Source organism: Leptonotus elevatus, chromosome 2, assembly GCF_054856555.1.
Source record: "Leptonotus elevatus isolate MCC_2025b chromosome 2, RoL_Lele_1.0, whole genome shotgun sequence".
NCBI classification, from domain to species: Eukaryota; Metazoa; Chordata; class Actinopteri; order Syngnathiformes; family Syngnathidae; genus Leptonotus; species Leptonotus elevatus.
The window spans coordinates 24,127,192-24,147,651 of record NC_141240.1 but is presented as its reverse complement, the minus strand read 5'-3'; the positions used below and the strand labels follow the sequence as shown (position 1 = coordinate 24,147,651).

Here is a 20,460-nt window from a genome sequence, read left to right as displayed (position 1 = left end):
ACCCTACACTTGATGTTTCATTGGGCGCTGCTCAGTAGAGGAAGAAACGGCAACCACAACACCTTCGATAAAGGTAATTACTAGACGTTCAAAGAATAACCTTTCAACTTTTGATCAAAGAAACGAATTCGTATTTTGATTATACGTCAAACCTGACATGTCAAGCAAGTTTGTTTTTTAAGTGTCTCCGTACGCCAAACGTCTCGATCTACTTTAGCAAATAAGTGGCTAACGTGGGTTAGCCAACTAACTGCCATCAAGGTGTTTTTTTTAAACATGGTATTGAGTTTTCGAACTTTTTAAATCAAATTATACGTAGTTGAACGAACAGTAAAACCGCGTACGATATAAAATGCCTGAGCTGTATTTTATGGGCCGTCGTGTGTTACTCTTCAAAAGTTGACACAGTTTGGAACTTTGGAAGCTAAGTAGCTAAGGCTAGCAGGTAACACTTAACCTCTGAAACGGCTGCTTCAAGCCATCGGGTCGACTCAAATATACGACTGCTTATAAGTTCAAACGTGTTTTCGTGATGGTTTGGCTGATGTCCCATGCACGTTGTTGTTTTTTACTTACCAACAGCCTCGTAGTTGACGCTACTTGTCGACGTATGGTTCTTTTATTTTTTCGGTCGTGTTACTTTAGTCATGCGTGACTCTGTCCAAATACAATGTCAACCTACGCACGTCTCATTTTTACGCGACAGGAATTTATATGCGTAATATTTAGTCATTCGACTTGAAATGTTTATTACAACAGCCAGTCCAGATGATAGAATCTGATTTGGATCATGCATGTCCGTTTAATTTTCACAGAGGACAAACTAAATGTCAAAGTCTATTTGCATTTGCTTCCTCTAACATTCCCAAAACATGCATGCTAGGTCAATTGAATAATCAAAATTGCCCACAGGTGTGTGGGTATGGGTATGGTTGGTTGTCATCATGCCTCTTGTCCAAAGTTAGCTCCAATAGGCTCCAGATCCCTGTGACATTGAATAGGATATAAGATATTTCAATAATTAACCTGGAACATAAGATATCTATTTTACACACAATGTAAGTCAACTATTTCAACAGGGAAACTAATATTCCATCACACAAAAGTAAACCATTCAATTTTCATGTATGCTTCAGCACACTGTACTCCGTCCACTGGAAATAATCTGCACTTGATCGAGCCTCACCTGCCCTGGAATCTTGCGAAAATATTCTTTCGCTATCACGTTTGATCTTTTTTTGCCTGGCCATTTCAGCAGTGTAGCTAAGCTGACTCAAAATGTATTTTGACCATATTGAGCAGTAGTAATAAAATCACATTTGATCAAATTAGCTCTTGTGGTTTTTATGTGTGCATTTTATAAACATGTTATTGTTTCCTATAACTGTACACAGAGTGACTCCACCCTTTTCTTGCACATTTCCTTATTGTTTCTTCATAACTGCTGTCACAATGCCACTCGCTTTCCTTCCTCTTTTTATGCATCGGTCTGCGTATGATATCATAGTCTCAAGTTTTCTCAGACTCAATGCGGTAAGAACTACACTAGTATTGAGCTTTGTTGCTCACGACTCCGAATGCAGATCACCTTCACCTTGCTTGTGTGTTTGCGTCTTGTTTCAGGTAAAGCATGGCAATGACGGGCCAGAGCTCATGCTCCTCCATGAGTAACCACACCAAGGAACGGGTCACCATGGCCAAGGTGACCCTGGAGAATTTCTACAGTAACCTCATTGCCCAGCACGAGGAGAGAGAGATGAGGTGACAGCGACAGGTTAAATTGTCGCGTTGTAATGTCTGGACTAAGCATGCGGTGCAAAAATAATTTATCTGGTAGAAATGATTGTTATAAAACTGTAGTCAATTGTTGCTCAGGCAGAAGAAATTGGAGAAGGTGATGGATCAAGAAGGCTTGGCTGATGAAGAGGTTGAGTGATTATTTGCTTTGAGTTATTCGACTCAGAAATAAGAAGAAGATTCGTGTCATTGTATGTCAGTCTAATGATGACAACGTCTGCAGAAAAGTCGCCGGCGTACGGAGCACGCAAGGAAAGAGACGGACTTTCTTCGTCTGAAGCGCACGCGACTGGGTTTGGAAGACTTTGAGTCCCTCAAGGTGATCGGCCGTGGAGCATTTGGGGAGGTAAAACCACCATTCATGAGTACCGCACACAATCAGCTCAAGCGTTCATCAGGCTTGTTCAGCAGTGGGGGGGGGGGTTTCTTGCTTTCTTGCAGGTGCGCCTGGTGCAGAAGAAGGACACCGGCCACGTCTACGCCATGAAGATCCTTCGCAAAGCTGACATGTTGGAGAAAGAACAGGTGAGGTCACCGTGCCTCGTCTGCCGTTAGTCACTTTTAACGCTCGGTTTGATTATGTTAGGTGGGTCACATACGGGCTGAGCGGGACATCCTGGTGGAGGCGGACAGCCTGTGGGTGGTCAAGATGTTCTACAGCTTCCAAGATAAGATGAACCTCTACCTCATCATGGAGTTCCTGCCTGGAGGTATGATGAGCGTTGCTGCTAATGCCACAAAACAAAAATAAAGACATACACGAATGTGACAAAAGCAAGAAAGTATGCATGTTACCCTCTTAGGAGACATGATGACCCTCCTGATGAAGAAGGACACTCTGACGGAAGAGGCCACTCAGTTCTACATCGCAGAGACTGTCCTGGCCATCGACTCCATCCATCAGCTGGGCTTCATCCACAGAGACATCAAGCCAGACAACCTCCTGTTGGACTCCAAGGTAAGTTAGCATCCATTTTTGTTCAGTTTAGTTTGGTTTTTCCACCTTCTGGGATTTGCTTTATTTCTGCTGATACCAAACAAGCTTTGAAGTTTTTCTCGCTTCAACTTTCACATAAATTATTTAGGAGGAAAAGTTGTTTAATTATTGGTGGGGGGGGATCACTTTTGTCAAAACATTTACATAAACGAGATATGGGTTTTTTTCGGGGCCGATACAGATTATTAGTACCGTATTTTCACGACCATAAGGCGCACCGTATTATAAGACGCAGTCACAGTTACTGGTGCTATTTCTGTGTTTAACACACACATAAGGCGAAGGCACGGTTAAACATACGCTAGCTCAAAACATATGGTAGCATGCTATTATGCTAAAACATATGCTAGTGCTAGCGCATGTTTTTAAAAAGGCAGCGAACGGAACAAAACTGAGTTTGGTTGAAGTAATGTAAACAGTGAGTTCAGTTGTACTTGAAGTATATAACAATGTACTCGCCGTTGCTTTTTGCTCACACCTAATCCACAAATCAGTCATAGTCCTCATGATCTTCCCTATCAGAAACAAACAACTGGGCAAGTTGTTGTGTTTTATAGTGCACGAGTTGCTTTAAAAAAAATGGTAACCGAGAAGGGTCTCAATAGTCAACTCAACCACGATAGCTCCGCTCTGCAATCAGGTGGTTCATATCAGCAGTACTCGTCATCGAGGAGGCATTTGGAACCATGGAAACTGTTTTTTAAATCATCCTACCAAAATAGTCAAATGTATTAATTGGCCATGCGTAGGATGAATAAATACGTTTTTTACATGCTAAGAAGGGCTCCATGTGTTTATTTTTCAGGGTCATGTGAAGCTGTCCGACTTTGGACTATGCACGGGCCTGAAGCGAGCGCATCGGACAGATTTCTACAAGAACCTGAACCATAGCTTGCCCAGTGACCTCAGTAAGCAAAGTCAGGCAACCTCTTCCTTTTACACAGTCGTGACCTCATTTGTGTTGATGCGGGCCAAGACACCATTTTATTAGAATCGGATTGAAATTGTGTGGAAGGTACCGGAAAACCGTTCTCAAATCCAATAATTGGAACGCTTCCATTTTGTAAGGTCGTGTTTTATTCATAAGGCCAGAGTCATGCAAAAATGGATCCAAATACAATTTTTCCTACAGTCAACGTTTTACCAAACGTGTTAGTCTATTAAATGTTAGGTGTGCTGTTTACGTTTAAACGCTTTGTGAAACTGACAGCTTGTCCTTTCACAGCCTTTCAGAACATGAACTCCAAGAGAAAAGCAGAGACCTGGAAGAGAAATAGGAGGCAATTGGTACGAACAAGGAAGCACATTTACACTACATGCACAGCACACAATAGCTTGACATATCCCGGGCATTAAGAATAAATTCTAATTTTAGACGGCGTTTTTTTCTTTTTTTTTAGTTTAGTGGCCAGCCGTCTCGTGCATCCCTTCCCATGTACTGCTGTGCAAATTGTATAGTCTCACTTTTGTTGAATGGGGACCAGTGGGGCTGGTTCCGCACGGCCGAGTGTGTGTGTGTGTGTGTGTGTGCGCGCGTTGTGGCTTATACTAGTGGAAGCAGGGCCCAGTGTGTGGAAAACAAGCAGGCGCCAAATCAATGAAAGCATTTTTGTGGCAAGTAGACTTGCTGCTAAACACAACGTTGCCAACAACTTTACCAACCAATCAAATATGTGTTGTGATCTAACATTAATCTGTGAACACCAGAAAACTTGATGCAGATCTGCTTACCCTTTGTGAAGCCACCACTGGTCAAATTACTTTAGGTTTAACGTGGACTATTCAACTAGCTGTTGCTATGATGTAAATAGAATGCACTATAACACACAATTGTGACATTAAACAACTTAACCTGATTGAACTCGTATACGGGAACCAAAATGTAGACGACAAAAGCCGATCATTATTTTGTAGTCATCCCGAGCTCTTCTTTCAGGCCTTCTCCACCGTGGGGACACCGGACTACATCGCTCCTGAGGTTTTTATGCAAAACGGATACAATAAGCTGTGCGACTGGTGGAGTCTGGGTGTCATCATGTACGAGATGCTAATAGGTAAGGGCAGCCATAACCATGTGACGAGCTGCTGTCAAGCTAGTAGCGATCGCGCATGTCGTGCGTGTGCGCTCAGGTTATCCGCCGTTCTGCTCGGAGACGCCCCAGGAGACGTACAGGAAAGTGATGAACTGGCGGGAGACGCTCACCTTTCCTCCAGAAGTGCCTATTTCAGAAAAGGCCAAAGACCTCATCCTCAGGTGGGACCGCTTTTTGTGGCTTTGGCACTTGCGGGCTCAGAGACGCTTTGCTGCTGTTTAGCAACAAAATGCATGTTTGCTTGCTTTGACAGCAAGCAAGTGCAAAGTTAAGCTTGTCTACCTTGGTCACGCTTCACGTTTGCCCCAAGGACGCAACTCGTGAACAAGAAGTTCTCACTCCCAACATCATATAGGACTGGGCAATTATTATTTACATTCATATTCATTAAAATCACACTTAATATAAATTAATTCATTGATCTCAAAACTTCGAGCCAGAGCCACTAAAAGTTTGTGTAGCTTGAACTAACTAAAGCAACCTGGGAGCGTGTAATCCGCTAAGTACACGGAGTATGGGAAATTTGAACCCGAATCCAGTCTGAAAACTTATTAGCCAGAGGCTTGCAGGCGTAATCATTGTGAACAGCGAGGGTGTAGTAGGAGATGTTTCAGTCATAAATGGTCAAATAAAACGGCTACTGGTATAGATATTCTTGGGCAAACCTTTTTTGAAGATTTTTATTTTTTATTTTTGTGGCAGATTCTGCTGCGAAGAGGAGCACAGAACCGGCGCTGTTGGTGTGGAAGAAATCAAGTCCAATCCGTTCTTCGAGGGCGTGGACTACGACCATATCAGGTGTGGCTGTTCTTCATTTCAATTTTGAGCAGTCATTTGCACCTGCTCGTTATGAGCTTGAATTCATGTGCTGAAAAGGTCAGGCGACAGACAGCGTGTTTGTTTGGTCAAAACGGCAAATGCCATGACCGACTTCACTAGTTCTCTTGAATGCAGCATAGCAATAATCCTTACTGTAAATTATTATTAATTATGAATACGCTGACAGTTTGGTCCTAATCCTCTCTCTCTCTCTCTCTATATATATATATATATATATATATATATATATATTGTCGTTGTGCGTGGCGCAAATTGAGGAGTTGTGAGGCGATGCAAAATGAGTGAAACTTGACAACGTGCTTGCATCTGCAGAGAAAGGCCCGCCGCCATCCCCATTGAGATCAAAAGCATCGACGACACTTCAAACTTTGACGAATTCCCCGATTCAGACATCCTCACACCGACAGGTAGGATCACATTTACCTCATTCCAAACAAACCACACTTTGATGGGTGTGTGGGGGGGGGGGGGGGACTTGGTTCTTTCCGCCTTTAACCTTGTGAGGTCATTTGAAAGAGGACCCACTTGCATCAAATGTTTGTAAATTATTCATGGGGATGGTTTGTAACAGCATGGTGAAGGTGCGCCACTAATGAATTTTGATTTAGTGTCCTCTCCTCACCCGATTTGCAGCCATGTTTGAAGTATTATTCAGCATACTCAAATCCGCCTGCCGGGTTTGGTTAATTATTGGTATTATTACTTTTGTCATTATGGGCGTCATTCCTGTGACAACTGGGTTGTTCTTTCTTTAATAGAGCGGGACCAACATTTTTCTCCCCCTGTCATGTTTATACCATTATCATTATTACCGTGGCTCATTTTTGCAAATGCGGTAGACAGGTGAGCCATGATTGGTCGTTACCTGAGCTCTGAGCACCTGTGAACGTTGTCATTTTCAGCAAGTGGCAAAATATGTTTTTAAAGGTATTCATGGGCACTTTGCACAAATCCACGACTTCCTGAACTCGGCACCACTCCTTCATTTCCTGTTTTTCGTGATTGGACAAACTGATTCATCCAGGTGTGCCTGACCTCAGTAACCACAGCGACAATGGCCAGACACACCTGGATGAATCAGTTTGTCCAATCACGAAAGACGGGAAATGAAGGAGTGGTGCCGAGTTCAGGAGGTCGTGGATTTGTGCAAAGAGCCCATTGTAGATGAAAAATAATGTTTTCAAATTAATTCGAGACCAATTATTAACTTCTTACAGCTGAAACTGTATGAACAGTAATCATATTTTTTCCAAAATAAATATCTTAATAATTGTTGATGTTATATATTTAACAGGATAGTCGCAATTTGTTCAAACCGTTTCTTTTTCTGTCAATAGTTTTTATTTGTTTTACTTCAATAACATTGGGATTGCAAGACAAGTTAATAAAATAAAACATACAAAAAGAGCTACTAGTATCATAAACATCTTAATGAATTCCCATCCCTGCCTGTGTTTTATGTTCATGTGTTTCTTTTCAAATCCATAAGAACAAATGAATGGCATTTTTCCGTTTCATTCGGTTTCCCTTCATGGCGCGCGATGTGGCCTTCTGGCGATGCGCGTGGACCTGACGTGAACGTGTCTTCCCGCAGCCACTCAGGTGTCCAACCACTCGGACGCCAACCTGAAGAACAAGGACTGGGTGTTCATCAACTACACGTACAAACGCTTCGAAGGCCTCACCGCCCGAGGAGCCATCCCGTCCTACATGAAGTCCACCAAGAGATGAAGCGTCCTTGGACAAACCTGCCGGGAGACGAGGATTTTGTTTTGGAAAAGGGCTGCCGCCGATCGCTTTGCACCGTCGAAACCCGCTGCCTTCATTTCTCGCCATTTTGACTTTGACGCTTCCGGGGGCCGTCTTCCTGCTTGCTGCTCTTCAAGGATTCTCCGCTTTGGTCTTCTCTCGACGTTTACGCCCGCGGCGGTGGGATGTTTGTTTTGAACTCGAATACCAGCAACATCACATTCCCTCTTTCAAAGCCAGCACTGTTCTTCTTCTTCTTCTGCGTTGCTCACATTTAGCGGACACTTGACAGGCGTCGAGTGCTCTCTTCAGGGATTTTGTCCAAATATGTGTCGTCTGCCAGCGCTGAATGGTGTCCATTGTCCAACCAAAGACTGCATCAAGAACCTCTCCTTCATGTCCCTGCGAAATAATTGCAAGCAGTTGTTTTTTTAATTTTTATTATTATTGCTTGATGATGATGAGGGAATTTAACAGCATGTTATATATTTAGTCCACCATGATAATAGCACCTTATGTGATGTTCTAGTCAGGCTCAAGTTACAATTGGAAACTTTTTTTTTTTTTAAGAGGGTGCTACACCAAAAAATAAAAATAAAAAGTGGGGAAAATAACTAATAGAAGAGTCTCCTGTAAGCTCCCCATAAAGATGACAGGAGCAGGTCCAAACTCTTTCTTGTTCAAATCCAACCAATCTGACGCTCCTCTCGTAGGCGAGGCCTTTGTACATTTAGTTGAAATTGGAGTCGCACCATAAGCTTTATTTTTAAACACGCTCCCGGCCCAGACGTACGCGCACACACACACACACAATGTTCACTCTTGATCTGTAATTAGAGGGCTAAAGCGCTCCAGTGTCCACAATATCCAATATGCTGTCTTCTGAAATGAATGTAAGTCTTAAGGTTTAACACTTGAGTTTCTTTACGACAATAATTCCATATGCTGGTTGTTTGAATGTACAAGAAAGAAAAGAAAAAACGAGAAGGAATTGTAATTCTATTTGATCACACCCAAGTCATTGAATTGACATCTACAAATTGTCTTTGGTTTAAATATGGCCTCTTGTTTTTGAAGTAACTGATTTAATTCATTTTAGCAACGGAAATGACAATTGTTTGATGTACGTTCACACAAGTCAGGATCGGTCAAACGTATGCAAACGATGCTATCCAAAGCGATGACATCATCGCATTGTCACATTTCAGAACCCACAGCTTCCTCATAAGACTTTTTAGCATTGCAAAGTATTTTCTGACTCTTATCATCATATTGCCTTTTTACATCACCCATGCGACATGTAATCTGTTTTTATGAGAACAAATTGGCTTCCATATCTAGTTGTGTGAAGGTTTGTAACATGAAGACAATGAGCACGTTGTATTTTAGAAACGCTTTCAGTGGACATTTTCCTTTTGGCAGGGTACATTTTTTTTAAAGAAGTGATATGTTACTGGAGTAAATTGTGCTTAGTCGCCTTCGAAGCAATAGAGTCCATGTTGGAGTGTTAAGATCTGTGTGTTAGAAAGGATGCGCTCGTGTGTATGTTTGCTTCTGTAGTCATCTTGAAGTGTGAGTGAGGGGATTTGGGAAGATGGATGTACATTATAATTATTATTTAAACCACTTTGTGCTGTTTTGTGTTCTTTTCTCTGCTATGCGACAATGAATTACTGTGCAATCAACCATCGTTGTCTCCTTAATTACATCAACGCCTCAACTAAAGTTAGGTTACCATCATTTATAAGGCAAAAAAATTAAGATCATTTAGCAACAAAAAAAATGCTATAGCATCACATATTAGTCTAGAATGGTTAGATGTCACCAAAAGCGATGTCAAAACTTCACTTGCTTGCCAGTGAATGATCTACCCTACCCACTGCTGTCCAGTGTAACTACCACTAGGTGGCAGTAGTGCATCACATTCACAGTCGGCGCATTGTGAATATTTTCTAATAAGCAACTGTTGATTTAAAGCGGAAGTCCAAAACCATTTGCCACAACATTTTGTTGATAAGTTGTGCATTAATTTAAGAAGAACCCGTACGTAACATTTAGGTACGAATCTGGATCGAGGTGAAGATAAGACGCCCTCTGAAAACGCATTGGGGAAATTAACCCCGCCCAAAAAAAACGCTGATAAACTTTTAATACGCGTTTTCCCAAAACTTGGGAGGAATTACGGCGAGGTGGATACTAAAAATAAAAAAATTGAATCTAAGGAAGCCGAACCGCAAGTATGCGGGGTCCACTATACAAATCGTAATTTCAGCGTAGCCCGTGTTCATTATCTCTGAACACTGTAGTAAGATGTACACATTGTGTGTGTGTGTGTTTTAGCACTTTTGCATATAGTAGCCTATACATTGTAGTGAACACAAAGAACGTTTCCTAGTCAAAAAGATTAAACAGAGTTTTGACTTTTCATCAGGGTCTCTTTAATTTATTTCTGACTCAACTGTCACTACACTTTTACTCTGACATACAGTATGACATTTAATCAGAACATTAGACAATCTCATACCCTTTCAAATCCTCACCCATTATAAAACCCTTGAGGAATAAGCGATTCAGAAAATGGATGGATGGACCAAGCACAATAGTCCAATATGCTCAATTTGATGGATATTCTCAGTCCATCTTCACCAACAATTGTCTTGTTTGTTGTTTTTGACAAAGTACACTTTGTTCAAAGTCACAAAGTTAAATCACATTTCATATCATGTTTACTTTTTATGCAAAATATGGAAATTGGGACTGGAATGTCGGGGATGGTTTTCTGCTTCCTGGGGACTTTAACCATAAAAATTAGGGAGAAAAAAATCCATCTTTTCTTTATACCACTGCTTATCTTCATGAAGGTCAGGGATGAACGGGAACGTATCCCAGGTGACAATAGGCAAGAGGCAGGGAACACCCTGCGCTGGTCACCAGCCATCCACAGAGCACATTTAGAAAACCATTCGTGCACACATTCAGTCTTCTATGAACCTAACATAAACATTTTGGTAATGTGGGAGGAAGCCGGAGAAAAGCCACGCAAGCACAGGGAGAACAAGACCCGTATTTTAAGATCCCAACCACACAACTGTGAGGCGCACGTGCTAGCCACTCGTCCATTGCTCCTTCAAAAAGAAAAACAAATAAATATTCAACTGTGTCATCCTCATCTTCATTTTGCTTTGATAAAACTAGCAAACCTTTTGAACGTCACTTAAATAGTTATAATAATAACGGTCCAATTTATGGTGGTTGCGGTGCTGATGATTAACGACGTCAGTCCTGGATGGCGGTCACAGGCACGCGCCGAGAGAAGAAGCTGGATCCTCTGAACAGGAGACCCTGACAGCAAACAAGATGGCTTCAAATGCAACTGACTCCATTTCTACCTGTTCAAGGTGAGAAGAAGACAATACCCTTTGGCTGAAGTAATTCCAGCAGTGCAGCCAGGATGTGAAGATGGGCGAGTGCGGAGGAAGACCTGCAGTCAAACTAACAACAAAACCGCCAAAGAATGCACATTCATTCATTTCGATCTGGATTGAACTGCCAACGTGCATATTCACATTTGACTGCCTTTCAATAGTAACAATCAGAAGCGAGACTCACCCACAGTTGTTGACGGCCATAACGTCAGACACCAGCATAAACGGATATGTTAGGATGCTCACTGCAAACTGGAGGAAGAACAAGTGTTGACTTTGTGTCACAAGGGAAACACGTTGTGTGTAGTGTAGGAATGTTGAACTTACACCCATCACAAACTTTGTATACGTTCTCACAGCTGAGGCCTGGTTTAACTGCAGACACACAACAATCACAATATGTTAAAGGTTTTTTTGTTTGCCATCAGCTTTTCCACCAACTATAATGTGGCTTCCGCACGCTAACTCCCATATAGCCGCTAATTCGTTAGCTCGCGGGCTAACTATTGTTGAGGGTTTTCTTCCCATATTTAGTTATAACTGTTTAGATTTAGTCATAACTGCTTTAATTTCCTCAGTAGAGCTGGGTGAGTGTTTAAATGATGTTTGGGGGAGCCTCCTCTATTTTCACAACAATGGGCCATTTGTCTGTGGTTGAAGTCTTATCTTATGCTTGGTGACGTTTGTCTGTAAACTTGCTTGTGTCCGGAATATTCTGTAAAATAAAGCTTCGAAGTGACTGTTCACCGATCTCCAGCCTGCATTCGGATAACCAACATTCTCACTACCCGAAAGAAAACGAACACGCGGAAGGCAAAGAGTGACTTCCAAGTCTATTCAACCACATGCTAACCCCAGGATAACTCCCAAATAGCCGCTAAAAAAACGGCTATTGGGTTAGCCCGCGAGCTAACCTAAGAGCCGTTATTTCGCAAGCTAGCCGGTTAGCTCGTGGCCTAATAGCCGCTAATTTGCAAGCTAACTGTTAGCTCGCGGGCTAACCGTTCACCCGCACGCTAACTCCCAAATAGCTGCTAATTCGCGAGCTAACTATTAGCTCACGGGCTAACAGCCGCTAATTGCTGCTTATTGGCTGTTAGCACTGCACAAGCAACCAATAAGATGGTCCTGTGGGCGGGCCAATGCTGCAGGGAGTCAACAGCCGCTGACTCAGAGCAGACAGAAAAGAGAAAAGTAAAAATAACTGTTTTTAATATATCGGCCATCAGAACAAAAAAAGAGGCTGATGTCGATATTCATAAAAGGCTGAGTATCGGCGCCGATTATCGGTCCACACCTTATATAAACATATATATCTGTTTGTTTTTCAAAAAAAAACGCCGGCTGTTAGTGAACTTACACTGTCGTCTACGGCGTAGGTGTTAATAAAGTGGGCCAGCAGGTTGAAGCACCACAAGAAGAGGACGTCGCCCAGCACATGAGGCATCAAACCGCTGCGGACACAACAAGCCGCACAGACGTCAGTTGACGGCGCTCGCCAGCGTAGCCACACACACTCTTGCAGGCGAGGAGTTCTCACACGAAGAATCCGGCCACTCCTTCTTCTTTAAAAATCATGCTGATACTTCTGAGAAATCCACTGCGGACAGAGCACAGCATTCACATTAATCTTCAAAATGGCTTCCAATTAACTGCTAATGTGTTAGCCCTAGGGCTGAATCATTTAAAAAAATAATCTAATTGTCATTTATTTTCCTTAATATTGCAATTATTTTTTCAAGGCCATCTTCCCAATAGAATAATCTGTCGGAATAATGTATTCTACATTATTGTTTTGGTTTTAGAGGTTAGGTTTATACTCAAACAAAGGCAAATGAACCATGAATTAAAATGACTCATCTACTTCATTTAAAGCTGTGAACTTATTAAACACTTTGATGATGACAAATTCACATCAGTGGCTTTTTTCGTGCCAAATTGTCACGTTTCATTACAAATGATATGGAAACACTACACTTCTCAAGCTTTGACCTTATCTAGACACAATATAGATAAAATATACTTCCTTTTTTTTGTCAAAAGACTACCAACCAGCCAAAATGAAGCAGATGTTGTTTGTTTGTTTTGTGAGGTGTGTTGTGAATGAAATTCTTAAAGTCTTACCTGTACTTGAGCTCTCTGCCAACAAACTGGGCCATACAACGCACTGACATAACTGGCAGAGAAAAGGAGAGTCTTCAAGCAATAAATTAGGCTCGCCATTTCACAATGCACACATTACTATAGTATATACACATGCACAAATACTACATATTAGGGGTGTGCCATAAGAATCGCGATTCTCATTTAGTACGATTCAGAATCGATTTTTAAATGTCACAAAATCGATTTTATTTAAATGATTTTATACTGTCTTGCCTTTGTTTGTGTGTGCCTTTATTGGGAGCGCTGTTCATGTTGCACTCAATTTGGCCACTTAGGGGCAGTGTGGTTCCACGCAGTCTCATACACTGTTAAGTTGTAGCCACATTAGAGAGTAGAAGGAAAAAGTCACGATCAAGTTATTCCAATAAAAGTTGTTTTTTTGCAGCGTGGAGCCGTTCTTTTGAGTGATAAAAGTGCCACGAGTGGCTCAGACTGGAGTAGATCATTACAATTCCTTGCACATCTATAGATTGAAGCAAAAATCATTGTCAATCAAATCATTTTGAATCAAAAATCGTTCATAATCGAAAATCGATTCTGAATCGAATCAAATCGTGAGATATTCAAAGATTCCCACCCCTACTACATATGCACATATAAACACTCTGGGCCCAAGTTGGACTGTTTCCCTTAGGGGTGTACTCACTTTTGTTATCAGCTGTTGGGACATTATTGGCTGTGCGTTGAGTTATTTTGAGGAGTAATGAACGTAAATTTGTACATTGACCACTTAAACATCGTAGCAAAGTGTCATTTCTTCACTATTGCCGTGAGAGGCTATGATAAAATATGAACTCCATTTATTGATTTGTTACATATAATGTTTCGTTTCAATGGATGAAATATACATCGCAGTGCTGCTCATAAATCTAATAGGGTTGTTTTTTTTGACTGTGAACTCGCTTGAATGCAATTGCAATGTCTGGAAATAGCACAAAGCGTGCACCCTTACGTCTTACCGTGAAAAGGATGTGTGGCTATTGTGGACAGGCACTGGATGAACATCTCGTGAGAGGTCTGCAATGGAACAAAAGCAAGGAAGAGAGCACCTTTGAAACAAAAGTTCAAACAGGAAATGGAAACATTTATTTACACATGAATGAAGTACTGAGAAATGGTTTTTGTAATTGTGTATTTCCCTGATTAGTTTGAATCGTTTTGAGAAATAAAAACGATTTTTTGTGTGTGTACTAAACCGGGTTGACCAATTGCGTATAACAAAGATGTAAACATAACCTCTTTCACGACTTTTCTGAGAGGGGTTTTCTTGTCATCCTTCTTGGATGCAAGCTCCGTCTGCTGGAGAACAACAACAAGAAGGCAACGTGCACTTTAAAGCGTGCGCATACTCTGCGGATTGCTCTGACAAAAGAGGCCATCCTGGTTCTCGTTTACCTTTTTAGCTTTGGTCCTGATTACACTGGCGATGGCAATCGACGCAATACGCGGCGAGAGGCCACGAAAGAGTCCCCTCTTGCCGTCAACCTTAACAATGTGCCGTGCTGCAAACAGATCGCGCCGCCATAAACTTACCATACATGACGAAGAACGCACTGATGGATAAGTCCACTCACCATAGGAGAAGAAGCCAGGCAGGTATAACACTTTCCTTCCGAACATAGTTGTGCCTACGGTTGGTGGGAGCGGTTCATGTCCCACCTGACAAGAAACAATACAGAGAAGTGCGGGTTAAAGTTATGTTAAAGTTAAAGTTATAAAGAGTATATCTTGACTGCATTTCTATAACTATGTTGTATTTATCGTTAAAGTATTTTTACTTTAATTATGACCGTGTACTTTGCATCTTTCAGAACAGCAAAATTAATTAAATGACGGGATCCAAATAATGTTGTCTCCTTGATTTTGGTGTTGCTTAATTAATTTATTATTTTGGCAAAATTTCACATACATAAGTGTACATTTATGGGAATTAGGCCCTCTTTTTGGGCTTTCATTAACAAACTCAGGCTTTATTTTCTGTCAATTAGATATTGTAAGAAGGAAAAATCAATGAAGACTGTTTCTACTCGTGTTGAATGTAACATATTTATTTAACTTTATTTGACATGTATTTTTAGTTACCCCTAGCGATTGTTGTTTTCTTTTTTCTTTTCTTTTCATGTTTGAAAGGTACTTGTTCAACGTACCTGATGCTGATTGTAAATTGAAATAATTCAATAAAGTTAGAAAAAAGAAAAAAGGGAGGCGCCATTTGAATCAAACAGCAGCTGATAGGAGGGCTGATCACGTGACTGTTTGGATAGCATAGCTCCATCGGCTAATAAGATACCTGTATGAGCAGCTTGACGTAAAGCAGCGGATGCGTGGCGACCGTCATCCCGGCTCCCAGCAGCAAAAGCGCGGCATTTACATCTGCACCCGTCGGGGTCGCGTCCTGCTCCACATCGCCTGTCTGCGTAGAAACACTCCCTTGCGAAAGCATCGTGAGCTAGCTTGCCTGGCAGGGAAGTGGACGGAAGTCATAGTGCCACTCTCGTTAATCACTTCCGCTTTGGTGGTTCAAAATAATTGTGTGAATACTGAATTATTGTTATTATTATTATTGTTGTTGTTATTATTATTATTATTATTATTCCAAACTCACCACACTCACTTCATTCAAGGGCTGTTTTCATGATTATCAAAATTTAAAGTCATTCAACCAACATTTTCTATATTTCAATGACTCCCATATTCCTAAAATAAAATTAAAAAAATCTCCATACTTTTCACAACAAAATTCCCAATTTTAAGAGATAGATATATTACAAAGTTACTTCTTCCTTACATCTTTTCCTGACCAATTCAAAGCAACAACAATTATTTATCACATCCTATTTAATTCAAAACATTTCATGATTGCAGGCTATACTGTATGGATTAAAAGCGTCATCGAGCAAAGATGATCATTGGCATAAAGAACAGCTAATGTCTTGTGTTGAAGGGAGCCTACAAACATTTGACTCGTTTTGATTTAAAGAAAACCCCTGATTCACACATTCATCTGCCAAATGGTAGAAATGTCTAAATACTTTCATTAACATTATATTCTTTGTACACATCAGCAATGTAATCACAGCAAATTAAATTCACTGCCCACGTCATCCTCCAGCCTCTCTAATGTGGTAGTGATGAACCATTTAAAGCGCATAGCTCAATTACAGTGATTGGTGGAAGGAGAAGAGCTCTCAACAAGAAGCAAGAAGCAGCAGATTGGTTGATTTGAAGTCATCAAAGTTATTCTTTTTTGTATTTGACACCATTGACTGATGTACAGATGTTAAGTCCTACACAATATTGCCTTTGCCTGTTTTGTTGAAGACACCCATTTCCATTTCACACGAAGGGAGAGGGAAAAGGAATGAGCTTCACCCAGTGTAAATAAGAAAAGTAAATGTGAATTATTTCATCTCACATGCAGGACATTTTGTATGCTAATCGACGACGTATGTCATTTTGCATCACACGTCAATCGTGTCCATCCCAAGGACACAGACCGGATCATGGAACCAGCTACTGAGATAACTTTGTAATTCAAATCCTATTTGTCCGCATTGTTAAGCATGGAATAGATTAAACATCTTTAAATGTGATTCCGTAATCAGGATTCTCTCAATCATTAGCTCGGATGTCACATTTCATCATCTGAGCTGCAATCATCCCTCCACGGCCTTTATGCTTTTGTTGCAATTACGTCTTCTTATCAGACCTTTTTAAATGTCCCTCTCATGTCCGGCAGAGCGGCTGATGAGACGCTGCTTGTGGTGGTGTCCAATCAATACACGCACACGCTCGAGGACGTCAGCTTGTCAAGGTGCCCTCGTCTTTGTGGAGTCACAAATGTGTTAACCGTAGAGACGACACGGCAATGCAATATTTCTCAGTTCATCCTCAATCCAGCCCTGGGATTCCAAATGCCAAACCCTTGTTTGAAGCTGTGAAGTTCAAATAATCCATTTAATGACCAAAGCAGACAGGAATCATCAATCGCTTGAGTTTAGATGCCAACAACTCCTGTGAGTTTTATGGCCTTAATCCAGATATACTCCTTGGTACTAGGAATGATATAAAAAAAAAGGCTTAGCAGCCATGATTTAAGTAGACACAGTGCAATCACAACAACAAAGTGTTCCACCGGTCCAAACATGACACTTTGTTGGTCTGCAGGATCAGACGTGAAGAACATCCATTTGTATCTAATCCAGGGATTTATCCCGGTTGGCCTTCAGGGGTTGCTGTTTTTATTTCGGGCTGCAAGTTCGTTTCAAAAGCAGCATTTAAAGTGATTTTGGAGTCCGAGCCAGACCCAGAGTGACTAACTTGGAGTGGCCTGCATTTTCCCGCTTGGTCAGCCTGAATATGAACCTTTTGGCCGCTATTTTGTGCAGAATGTATCATACACATTTTGGAAGCAAGCATCACGCTCTCTCTCTCTCTCTCTCTCTCTCTCTCTCTCTCTCTCTCTCTCTCTCTCTCTCTCTCTCTCTCTCTCTCTCTCTCTCTCTCTCTCTCTCTCTCTCTCTCTCTCTCTCTCCCCCCCCCTCTCTCTCTCTCTCTCTCTCTCTCTCTCTCTCTCTCTCTCTTCTCTCTCTCTCTCTCTCTCTCTCTCTGTAAAACTGTAAATAAACCTAAGAATATAAACGCAAGATATATTGAATAAAAAATAAAATTGATTGAATAAATGATAAATACACAAATTAATTGCCTGAGATGTGACAAATATTGTCAGTTTGGAATGATAGTTGTTCCTATTATCATTAAGACTATTTTGTGATGTATTGTGATTGTGAACAGCTAAAAAAGAAACCAAACCAAAGTGAATCGCGCGTTTCGTTAGAGCTGCAGTAGTGACGTCATCGGCAAGCGCGAAAGCGCTCCTATCTATTTTATTCAATAAAAGCTTCAATCTTAAAGTGTCCTGCTTTTATATTCTTAGGTTTATTCACGTTTTTACAATTTTAGTCCATACATTTTGTTATTTCAATGACATCTTTAATCATTTCTTTCCAATGTTTTACCCTCAATTTTTTCATAATAACTTTATTATTAAACAATTGTAAACGGACCATTTCCAGCCAATACTGTAGCGTGACGTCATCTGTAGGCGACCCCGATCACATCTAGCAGCCCGATTACATCTGGTACCGACAACGGCTGTGAGCTCTCTGCTTACTCTGTCTGCCCCTCCCACATATGAAATAAACATCTTCATTCAAACACTGTAAACTAAAGTGGGCCGGTCTGAGCCATGAAACTCCAGGGCTGAAAATGGGTCCCAGTCCGGCCCTGATCTAATCCATTCAAAAGCCACACGTTCACTTCATTTCCTGTGATCGATCCCCCATTTGAAAAGAAATGCAGAGCGAACTGTTTGAGAGCTCCAGAGTTTAGCCAAGTCCTAAATCAAAAGGACTTCTCTCCCTCGCTAAGAGAAGAAGGTTTATGTGTGATGGATAAGAGCATGAAGCCATAGTGGAACTATTTATATGCAAAGGACTTGTTGATTTGCATGCATGAATAGTCCATTGTTTGATAGAGTAGAAAACAAACCATAGAAGAAGGATTAAAGCATATGAAAGCGTTTTTGTTTTTTACTGTACTTTTTTTTTTTTACTTAAAATTTTCACACATATTATACACACAACTGTTGTCAGCAGTAGTAAAATACAAATTATGTATTCAACTCACGGGTGAGCAAAATATGGTTTAATTTAGCATTCACATCATTAAGAGTGCTTTTATATTAGTTGCATTAATTGAGACTATATTGATATAGATTTATTTGTATTAAATAATTAGATGATTAACACGAATAATTTCATATAATTTTAGATTGATTTATCACCACTAATAGTTGTGGTAACATCATAATTTTATATTATTATTATTATTATTATTATTATTATTATTATTATTAACAGAAAATGGACGGATGGGTAATAGTAGAGATGCTGATGCTTATGTGATCGGCAGGGGGCAGCACTGCTCCATCCAATAAACTGTGCTTTCACGACAACCTGCAAACAGCTGGCAGGCTGGAACATCATGTTCCGAGTGTTGCATTTGATGAGACACACAAAAGTGCACATTTTTCACTTCCCACACCCTTTTCTTTATTCTATGTTACATCTGTTTTGAGAAAAAAAAATCAAAACAAAAACAGTATTGTTCAATAGCATAAGGTTGCATTTGTTAAGATCTACATTTAAACAATTCATGTGTCGTTCAGTACGTAAAGCAGTTACATCATCTCGTTTTTGTGCAGTTATGCAATTTTCTTGCCCCCTCGATAGAAACATCCTATAAAAGCATGTTTCCAAGCGTGCAAGTTCTTTTGACAAAGGTTTCCTTAATCTTAATAATCTAATTCTTAAAATGCTGTGGAATATTACTTTCATTCAGTTGTACATCCAGGCATTGGATAACATAGTGTTAATAGTATTTTTATTTTTAAATCATGTTTGTTTTATACGGAAGCGTATTGCAGTCACTTGGAAACAGAAAAAAACAACTCCTGTTTCCTGACAAATTTTTTGGGGAGCTTAGTTTTTTTGAGTATTTTTTAATTTAAAAAAAATAATGAGATTTTTTTTCTGTTTTACTGAATTTTTTTTTCTGTCAAAAAATATTCCGAAAAACAGGCTGAAAAATAAATTATTCAGAATAACAGGAACAAAAATATTCAAGAAAAAAAATATTCAAAAAAAACAGAAAAAAAATTAATTCCGAAAAACAGAAAAAAATTTATTCCGAAAAACAGAAAAAAATGTATTCCGAAAAACAGAGCTGGTGTTTTGTTTTTCGGAGTAATTTTTTAATTTTTTCTAACCTCTGAACTCCAAGTGACTTTTTGCAGACTCGCTAATAGCGGAAGCGGACACTTTCCTGCATACCTCCATATGCAATAAGATGGTCATGTTTACTTACTGGCTCTCAATAAAGGAATTAATGTGTATACTGTATTGTGGGTTGTTCTCTAATCTCTGAGGGAAAACCCCTGTAAAAAAATATTCAGAAAAACAGAAAAAAAATATTCAAAAAAACAGAAAAATTAGTATTTTACAAAACACGGAAATATTACTCAGAAAAACATATTAAGAAAAACATAGGAAAATATATTTTTTTTAAACAGAAAAAAAAAATAGGGCCAAAAATTCAATAAAACAGAAAAAAAACTCAACTCAAAAAAACAGAGCCCCCCCCCCCCCCCCAAAAAAAATGTTATTCAAGTAAATGCAATCCGCTTCCGTAGTTTTAAAGGGCAGTGTGTAGAATTTTTCAATTTAAGAAAAAACATTTTTTTTATATGCAAAAACATGTTTTACCACATCATCGTACATTTATAAAAATATATATATTATTCTCAGGTCTAGTAATCGCTAATTATATTAGG

The 20,460-nt window shown here is 40.1% G+C and overlaps 2 protein-coding genes across 6 annotated transcripts; one reads left to right on the top strand and one right to left on the bottom strand.

Annotated features, from left to right (window-relative positions):
• Positions 1–14: 14 nt before the first annotated feature.
• Positions 15–9,161, top strand: LOC147179301 (serine/threonine-protein kinase 38). 3 transcript variants are annotated; one of them, XM_086069596.1, is made up of 15 exons: positions 27–73; positions 1,508–1,533; positions 1,624–1,761; positions 1,876–1,927; positions 2,021–2,143; positions 2,239–2,322; positions 2,384–2,507; positions 2,601–2,755; positions 3,600–3,711; positions 4,020–4,081; positions 4,731–4,848; positions 4,925–5,048; positions 5,590–5,685; positions 6,040–6,134; positions 7,322–9,161. In XM_086069596.1, exons 3-15 carry the CDS (start codon positions 1,631–1,633, stop codon positions 7,456–7,458), a joined length of 1,413 nt encoding a protein of 470 aa, XP_085925722.1. In that variant the 5' UTR covers positions 27–73; positions 1,508–1,533; positions 1,624–1,630; the 3' UTR covers positions 7,459–9,161. The 3 variants fall into 3 exon arrangements, with proteins under 3 accessions (XP_085925723.1, XP_085925721.1, XP_085925722.1); XM_086069597.1 differs by lacking the exon at positions 1,508–1,533 and having other exon boundaries at positions 15–73; positions 3,600–3,702; XM_086069595.1 differs by lacking the exon at positions 1,508–1,533 and having other exon boundaries at positions 15–73.
• A 729-nt stretch (positions 9,162–9,890) lies between these two features.
• Positions 9,891–15,538, bottom strand: LOC147179300 (mitochondrial carrier homolog 1-like). 3 transcript variants are annotated; one of them, XR_015094210.1, is made up of 13 exons: positions 15,358–15,538; positions 14,642–14,726; positions 14,463–14,569; positions 14,304–14,366; positions 14,027–14,084; positions 13,026–13,077; positions 12,442–12,501; positions 12,262–12,355; positions 11,229–11,276; positions 11,086–11,153; positions 10,893–10,968; positions 10,677–10,818; positions 9,891–10,601 (listed from the first exon to the last, which is right to left on the bottom strand). XR_015094210.1 is itself a non-coding variant. In XM_086069909.1 (12 exons), exons 1-12 carry the CDS (start codon positions 15,508–15,510, stop codon positions 10,753–10,755), a joined length of 930 nt encoding a protein of 309 aa, XP_085926035.1. In that variant the 5' UTR covers positions 15,511–15,538; the 3' UTR covers positions 9,891–10,752. The 3 variants fall into 3 exon arrangements, 2 of the variants coding, with proteins under 2 accessions (XP_085926035.1, XP_085926036.1); XM_086069909.1 differs by having other exon boundaries at positions 9,891–10,818; XM_086069910.1 differs by having other exon boundaries at positions 9,891–10,818; positions 14,304–14,363.
• Between the last annotated feature and the right edge of the window lie 4,922 nt (positions 15,539–20,460).